The sequence below is a fragment of the Gekko japonicus genome, unplaced genomic scaffold, assembly GCF_001447785.1.
Source record: "Gekko japonicus isolate JY-2015 unplaced genomic scaffold, Gekko_japonicus_V1.1 scaffold167, whole genome shotgun sequence".
Taxonomy (NCBI): domain Eukaryota; kingdom Metazoa; phylum Chordata; class Lepidosauria; order Squamata; family Gekkonidae; genus Gekko; species Gekko japonicus.
This window is the reverse complement of record NW_015164670.1, coordinates 1,030,196-1,038,416: the sequence shown is the minus strand read 5'-3', so window position 1 is coordinate 1,038,416 and position 8,221 is coordinate 1,030,196. Positions and strand designations below refer to the sequence as shown.

The window sequence follows — 8,221 nt, the reverse complement described above, 5'->3', positions numbered from 1 at the left end:
GGGGACGGCGGGCGAGGGGTACCCCTCTCTCCCCCCCTCCCCGCCCTCGCCTTGGCACAGGGAAGACGTCAGGACGGCCCTTGGAGCCGCCCCTGAGGCCCGTTTCCGTGCTCAGAAGAACACAATTTCTATGCAGCTGCTAAGTCGCACCTCTTGTGTTTCTACAGTAAACCAGTCCTGACATTAAGTATGCTCCGTATTTCCCTTTCCCCTCAAACGTCCAGTCTCTCTCTCTCTCTCTCAGTGTCCCCCCCACCACCACCCCCACAGGCGTCCGGGTTCCTTCCCAGCATGCAAGCTCAACAGTAGGGCACGAAGGGTGCACAAAATCCACCTTGATCCGAACCCAGAGTCCCTGTGGGAGACGGGAACAGGACCTGAAAGCGGGCGCTGGAGTTGTGTGCCTTGGGCCGGTTGCCGGGGTGTGTGTGTGTGTGTGTGTGTCCCTGGCCAGTCTTTTCTCTGGGAGACACTCCGTGTTTGAAACGCTCGTGCACAGACAGAGAGATCTCCACACGCACACGAATGCGTCCGAACGTCGCCTGCAAGACCAGTGGCCTTGCGGGGGTAAATGCAGCGCTGTGTCCCTTGCAATCTCGTAGGTGGCGATGGCGGCTTGGAGGGGCTAGGAGGCCCAGGAGTGCCACTCGGGAGCCCTGACAAGAAGAAGCGCAAGGCCGCAGCTCAGGTAAGCGGCGTGAGGGTTGCGTTCCTCCCGCCACAAACACCCAGCTGGGGGTGGGTGGGGGGGCAAACCGGGGCTGCCCTGGCCATCTGCTAGAGAGCCCCACGTCCCATGTACCTGACGTCAAGTCGCAGCCAACATGGGCAAGGGGCTTTCAAGGGAGAAACGGAGGTGCTTTGCCGCAGCTTTCCTCTGCAGGGTCCTCCTTGGTTAGTTTCCCATCTGAGGACTGGCCCTGCTTAGCTTCTGAGATGGGCTCAGGCTATACTGCACCACTTTGGTGTCATCGTGGTTCAGTGTGCGGAGGACTCTAACCTGGGAGAACCGGGTTTGATTCCCCCACTCCTCCCCTTGCACCTGCTGGATGACCTTGGGCAAGCCGTAGGTCTGATCAGAGCTGTCCTTGAAAAAAGAGCAGTTTCTGTCAAGAGCTCTCTCAGCCCCACCCACCTCACAGGGGGTGTCTCTTGTGGGGAGGGGAAATGAAAGGGAGTTTGTGAGCCCCTGTGAGACACCTTTGGGTAGTGAAGGGTGGGGTATAAACCCAATCTCTTTTTCTTCATCTTCCCTACTATGTGTCTTCTGTGAATTCAGTGCTTAGGTAGTGTTACCTCTACATGTTGCAGATGCAGAATCAGCGTACTTGTTGAGACCGACACAATGCAAGAAGCCAAAAAGCAAACAGTCCAGCCTTTTTTAGGATGATTAAAGAGTTCTGAACGTTTCAGGGTGTATCCCCAGGTGTCAGGAAGAGGTCACGCTCTCGGCTGTGGGAGCGTGTGAAAGAGGGAGCTGGATGAATAGGTCAAAGCCAAAAAGCCTGCAGCGATTTAAAGTGGCAAAAAGGAAACTGGCGACTTACATAATTTATACCCTGCTTTTGAGCAAGGGAGCCTTTGCCTTTACCTTTTCCCTCTCTCCAGTGGGGGGAGCCAACGGGGCTGGCCACACTGGTCTCTCCTTCTCTGTTGTATCCTTACAATAACCCTCCTGTGAGGAAGGCCAGGCTGAGATTGGCCCAGGGTCATCCAGGCTTGTGTGGCCAGGTGGGGCATGAACCCGAGTCCCCCAGATACTGGCCTGGCCACTATTCCCACTGAGGCTGGGCCGGTGATGAACAGCTCAGTTCTGTGCCGTCTACCTGGCCCGTGCTTCCCCCTGCTGCTGGAGACTGCAGACCCCACGACTCCTCCCGCGGGCCTCCTGGGGCTCTGGCCACTGGGGTGGGCCTGTTGTGCGGAAACCGCGGCTTCCCCAGGGAATTTGCTTTGGCTGCAAGCAGAGGTCCATCCGTGGCTCTTAGCCACAAGGTCTAGATAGGAACTCTCAGGCTGGGGCAAGGGATGCTCTGTCTTCTTGGTGCTTGGGGGCAGGGTTCCCTCTGAGCTAAGTTAGTGTGCTCACAGTTTTTTAGCCTCTGGCTCACACATTTTTGTCTTAGCTCAGGAAGGAGGGCTCCAGAGCAAACTAATCTTTCCGGTAGCCAAATGTCTCACTCACAGCTCTAATGCCAGGAGCTCACAAACTAGAATTTTGCTCATAAGACTCCACAGCTTAGAGGGAGCATTGCTTGGGGGGGGCAACAGTGGGAGGGCTCCTGGTGTCATCTGGCCCCACTGGCCTGACCCAACATGGGCTTCTCTCGGGTTCTTATGAGTAGAGGAAGGAGGCAGAGGGTTGGTGAGCCTGCTAAGCCCTCCCCTCCCCCGGAATGGTGCGCCTGAGCCGTGCCTTCCCTTAGTGAAGCTTCGGGTCTTTATGGGGCACTCCAGGCTGAACTCTCGGAGCCGGCTGCGTCCCTCTTTTGTCGAGTTGGGTAATTGAAAGGAACACTAACGTAGGCTTTGTGGCTTTCCAGGGCTCCTGCTTTCCGCCGCCATCCGAATATGCTCCACCGCCAAATCCCAGCGCGGATCACTTGGTAGCAGCTAACCCGTTTGACGATAACTACAACACCGTTTGCTACAAACCGCTCCCGTCGGGAAATCCTTATTTCGCGAATCCCAGTTACCCCGGCTTTGGCGGCTACAACACCTTCAGGATGCCGCCTCACCTGCTCACCAGGATGTCCTCGCAGTACGGGGCTTCCTACCCGCTCCGCGGTCAGCCCCACCCGTTCCCGCAGAACCCGGTGGGCGTGGTCTTCAGCCGGCCTCAGGCGATGAACTTTGGGCCCCACGAGAACGTGGGCTTCGGAAACCAGCCGTCGTACCACAGCGGTGTGAGCCAGAACATCGCGATGCCCGGCCAGCACTTCCGACCAATCCCCGGGGAGAACTTTGGTCACATGCCCTCCCAGAACACGACCCAGGTGCTGCACCACGAAATGCCGCTGCATTTTGTGCCTGGAAACAACCCCAGTTTTAACAGTTCCCCGATGGAGGCCAACCCTCCGTATGGGCCACTGCCCAACAACTACAGCCAGAGCAAGCCGATGCAGAAACCCGGCCCCAACAAGCATGGCCCCCCTCCCGCCCAGCACCACCAGCACGGCACAGACGAGGCGGGGAACGCGGACCTGAAACCCGCCGCCCGGCACGCGCCTGCCGGCCTGAAGAGCCACCCCCCCAAGCCTGCCGAAGCCTTGAACAGCGGCCATGCCAACGGGACTCAGAACAAGCCCCCCCTGCCCCGTGGCCCAGCCGAAGGGGGTGGGCCCGAGAAGGGCGGCCAGCTCCCGCTGCACCCCGCCCCGCACGGCCCCCCGCCCTCCGAGCCGGTCTACCCCTGCGGGATCTGCACACACGAGGTCAACGACGACCAGGATGCCATCTTGTGTGAGGCTGCCTGCCAGAAGTGGTTCCATCGGATCTGCACGGGCATGACGGAGTCGGCGTACGGCCTGCTCACGGCGGAAGCCTCCGCCGTCTGGGGCTGCGACACTTGCATGGCTGACAAGGACGTGCAGCTGATGCGCACCAGGGAGACCGGAGGGCCGCCCGTCTCGAGCTCCGAGGCCTGAGGGCCGGGATGTCCCGAGTGAGCGGAGGCGTGCCTTGCGGAGAGCCGGGGGCTCGTCGGCTCCCTTCCCAGCGGGGGCGGTCGCTCTTGCTCTCTGCTCCCCGCCTGGGCGCCGGGCTCTCTTCTCCCGCCTGTGTTTCCATCCGGAGAACTCCACGTTAGCCCTCAAGGTGCCACAGGACTCCTCTTCCGCTTTGTTTTCTAAGTGCTCGCTCTACGATGGTGACCAGCGATCGATTGCCACGTCCTGGCTGTATGCCCCTAGGCCCTGTTGCTACCAATGGCTCCAGGAGGCCTTCCTGGCTGCGGCTGCTGCGGTGGAGGCCGGCCAGGGTGGCCCGCGGTGGGCCTTTGGATTGTAGCTGCCTTGGAGGAGTGCATTAGTTCTGTCCTCTCTTGTGAAGGGTTCTTTCTTTTCTAACATTTCCGAGGCAGCGAGCAAAATCAAGCAATATTTATTGTAAGACGATCACCAGGAATGTGCAGTGACTTGTGTCCTAGCTGAAGCCGTCAAGTGATATTAACCTTGAGTAGTGTTAGGGTTAGTGCAGAAATTCAGTATCCCCCCCCCCCAGTGTCTGTTTCAGAGCATAGCCTTAGTGGGCTTATGAAGGATCCCCATCATTCAAGTGTGTCAGTTGCTAGTGACTTCTGAAGCCCCTGCACTGGCTCTTCCGTTTCCGAGGGACGTCCTGCGCAGCTTGCTTCTGCACAGAAATCCCAGCCCGAAGTGCTTCGTTTATTTCTAATTGCGGCAGGTGCCGTTCCCTGACTTCCAGTCTCACATCATTGCCGGTCCCCTGGGCCAGTCCTCTTCGGAGGTGTGTTCCGGGAGGAGGCCCTGAGGGGTGTGTCCTTGCTGGCCCCAGAGGTCTCTTCCAGCTGGCGTTCAGAGACGGTTGCCAAGTGAAGCATTTCATGCGCTGCTTGTAAACACGCTCCTTTGGAGGTCCATGTCCGGGAGGCTCAGGGCACGGAAGTGGAAGGTGTCTCTCCTCCCTCCACACCTCCTCCGCCTCCTCCAGGTAGTCCGTTTGCCGAGTGTTTTTTCCTCTGCAAGTCCCTCCCCAGGGGAGATCCCGGCCTGGTCAGGCGGGCCCCGTGGGGCCATGGGAGCGAGCACCCCCCCCCCCCCGGCTTGCTCTCCCTTTTTTTCTTCTTTGTCTTTCCAAGGGTGCTTCCCTCCTGGGAAGGGGAGGATCACTCGCAGCACTTCTTCTTCTGCCATTTGGGGCGGGGTCCAGAACGGGGGGGGGGAGCAGCAGAGGATCAAGAAATTGGGGACACACACACACACAGAGCAGCTCAGGTTTCCCCGGCCTCCCCATGGTGGGGGCAGCAGTCGAGAGCTTTGGCCAGGAGGTGGGTGAGGAGGATCCAAGAGCCATCTTCAGGCTGTTGTGGCTGTCCTGGCGCTTTTCTAAGGTTGCTGGGGGGAGGAGGAGGAGCGCGAAAGGGGGGTGGAGGAGGCTGGCGACTGGGGCGTCTGCTTTGGGGTGGGGCTGTTGCGCGGGAGGAGTGGAGGCCGTTGCGGTGGCCCGGCTGGCAGGCAGAGGGCCCCAGGTCCAGCCGGTGGTGTCTCCAGTCCAATGAAGCACCGGGGGGGGGGGCTGCCTGCCACTGGGAGCCCCAGCAGTGCGGCGCTAGGGGCTCAGAGGTCCGTTTGGGGGCAGAAAGCAGCTTTGGACAATCATCCCCGCCCCCCTCAGAGTTGCAGTCTTGTTTGCAGACGATGCACCCAGAGTTGGAGCAGGAAGGAGGCCGTCCTCTGAAGCCCTGCCTTGCCTTGGCGGCTTCCTGCCCCAGTCCTCGTGGCAGCGTGGGGCACGGGCCGCATCTCTCGCGCCAGAGGCCGGCCTGTGTAGCATTACTGGGCTGGGGGGGGGGGCGGTTTGCTTGCCTCTGGTCCGGGCAGGTGAGGCTTTTGAAGTCAGACAAAGGAGTTTTGTCCCAGAAAAAGCCGTCTGGGAGATGGGAGTGCGTGAAGGACAGCTCTTCCGGAAGTGGCCTTTCTTTGGATCTCGGTCAAACACTCTTCTCCCTTCCATGAGCCAAGCTTAAAATGACCCAAAAGCTGAGGGGTGCGTGTGCGCGCATGCTTTCTTGTCTTTATCTGTTTGTATCCCACTCTTCTTCCAAGGAGCTCAAAGGGGGGCATCCGCGGTGTCGTCACCCCCCTACCCTGGTATCCTCACAGCTGTCTTGTGAGGCGGCTTAGGCTGAGAGGGCCCAGTGTCACCCAGTGCCCTTCGTGGTGGAGTGGAGATTCGCACCTGGGTCTTAGGTTGACCGTCAGTGGTTGAGCGACCTTTGCTTTCTTTCCCGTTGTGTGTCTGAGGGTTCCAGTAGTATGCCCGGATCCGTATTCCCCCCACACACACCGTCATTCAGGGAGGTGGGTCCGTGGCTCGGGGGCGGAGCTTCTGCTTGGCAGGCAGAGAGGCCCCAGGTTCAATCCTGTTCCAGTTCCAGTTCCAAAAAGGACCAGGTCCTGTGTGATGTGAGAGGCCCTGGAGAGCTGCTGCCAGTTGAGTAGACGATGCTTAGAGGGACCTGTGGCTGGTTTCAGTATAAGGCAGCTTCACGGTGCTCCTGATTTCTGGGGGGAGCTGAACATGGTGCTGCTGAGCATGTCTTTGTCGTAACCTTTTCCCCACTGTGGGATGCTCTAGGGCTGAACGGAGAAGGTGGGTGCTGAGGCGTCTTGCGTAACCTCTGGGGTGGCCGGTGGTGCTCTTGACGTAAGGTGGGAATCTAGAGACTATTCCGAGTGAAGAACGCCTGGGGGCCCGAGAAGGTCCTAGAGAAGGGCGCTGGCGATGGGTCTCGCCACAAGTATGGCCTTCGCCTCTCGAATCTCAGCTAGGGAGGGGAGGGTTTCTCCGGGTCCACAAAGAGACTCTCTTGTGTGCTTTGCCCCCAAATGTGCCTTATTGTGTGCGTGCCCTTTTTTTGGCGTCTTCAAGGTGACACGCAGATTCAGAGTTGTGGACGTTGGCTTGGTGCTAGGAGAAGACTGCCCCCCCTCCCCAGAAGCAGGCACAAAGCGAGTGGGGCCGTGGCCATGTGGTGGTGGTGGGGTATTCTTCCCACACGACCTTCATGCGGCCTGCTGGGTCAGGCCTCCAGACCTGCCAAGCAGCGCCTGTTTTATCCCGGCGTTTGTGGCCGGATGAGAATGTAATCAAAAATGTTCTGTGACCACTTCTTCACAGCTCTTGTTTGTATTTGGAGGAAGGCAAGTGCTCACCTGTCCAGCCAGGCTTTGCTCTCTTGTGCATGCAGAACGCGCCCCCTCCCCCCCCCGTGTCATGGAGCTGAAGTGTCCTGATGCAGCCGCCGGTGTGCGCGCATCGCTCTTCAGGCATCCGCAGAGGTGTTGCTGCAGCCGTCCATCTGGTCATGGGAGGCAGGCCTCTGCTCTTGGAGCAGGGCTGTGCGGGCCGGCCGTCAGAGTTGAGCCCAGCGGCCCTGGTCTTCTGGGCTGGAGCTTCCAGACTGCTCTGGGCGGTGGGGGGGATGGAGGGAGAGGATGAAAAGAGGGGCGACTTGGGCTCTGGCAGGTGTTCAGAGCCGAGAAGACCGAGGGAAACATGAGCCCTGCAAAGCGCATGGCAGTGTCTGCGGACCGGTGCCCTAGTGCGCAAGGAGGGGTTCCGAGTGGCCTTCCCCCCCCCCAATGTGACAAAACCATTTGGAACAATAATCCTGCCCTCCGAGCTGGTGGCCCAGAGCCAGGGCAGCGGCCTGCCTTGTGGCACCCTTGTTTCCCGTTGCAAGCCTGAGGCTTTCCTGGGGCAGGCAGCAGCTAAGGGACCTGTCCAAGTGAGGGAAAGGGGCAAGCTTCTAGGAGCCTGGGAGGCCGGGGCTCTTGGGGGTGCTTACAAAAAATGAGCAGCAAGAGGTGGCTGGCAGGGCCCCTTGGCCAGTTGGGAGGGGGGGTGCTCCCGTCAGGCCGCTTTGTGGCCAGATGACCCCCTCCCCCCGTCCTCCTGGCAGTTCCTTGCAGCAAACAGACTAACCCTCCAGAACACCGGAGAACTGCTGGAAGCCTGCAAGTTGCCCTTGGGGGGATGGGGTGGTTAGGTGCCGGGTGTGAGTCTTGGAGTAGCCCGCGCGGTGCTCTCTGCAGGCTGATGGGCAGAGCGGGGCCATTTCCTTTGCACTTCCGGCCCTTGCCATGCAGTTGGGGAGCCACACCTGCAGGTGCCCCCCCCCGCCAGGTAGCCCCTCCCGCCTTCCAGCTGGGAGGAAGCCCTCCACAGACCATTGGGGGGTTGCTTGGGCCGACCTGGAAGTAACTCTCTGGCCACCTAGTTTTGTGGTCTCTGGAATCACTGCTTGTGGGATAGACTCTCTGACTCTCTAAGTAGAGAAAAAGTGTCTTTAATATCTATTTTTGGTTTGAGGTCACTGCAAAGAAAAACCTGGGTTTGGTATTCCCCCATCCCATCCCGCCCCCCAGGGTCATTGCCAGTCACAAAATGATCTCGTGCTGAAAAGGTGCCGGTTTCTCTCCCGAAGTATTCCCTGGCTCCCTCCCTCCCTCCCTCCCTCCCTCGGCTGGCGTCCCGT

The 8,221-nt window shown here is 59.6% G+C and overlaps 1 protein-coding gene across 1 annotated transcript; it reads left to right on the top strand.

Moving 5' to 3' along the window:
- Positions 1-432: 432 nt before the first annotated feature.
- Positions 433-4,310, top strand: PYGO1 (pygopus family PHD finger 1). Its single transcript, XM_015409176.1, has 2 exons — positions 433-688; positions 2,544-4,310. Exons 1-2 carry the CDS (start codon positions 572-574, stop codon positions 3,645-3,647), a joined length of 1,221 nt encoding a protein of 406 aa, XP_015264662.1. The 5' UTR covers positions 433-571; the 3' UTR covers positions 3,648-4,310.
- The last annotated feature ends 3,911 nt before the right edge of the window (positions 4,311-8,221 follow it).

What these genes read in the sequence shown, in the direction of transcription:
- PYGO1 (XM_015409176.1), top strand. Translation starts at nt 572, where the DNA reads ATGCAGCGCTGTGTCCCTTGCAATCTCGTAGGTGGCGATGGCGGCTTG. An exon ending in AGCGCAAGGCCGCAGCTCAG is followed by an intron (nt 689 to 2,543) that starts GTAAGCGGCGTG and finishes GTGGCTTTCCAG; the next exon opens with GGCTCCTGCTTTCCGCCGCC.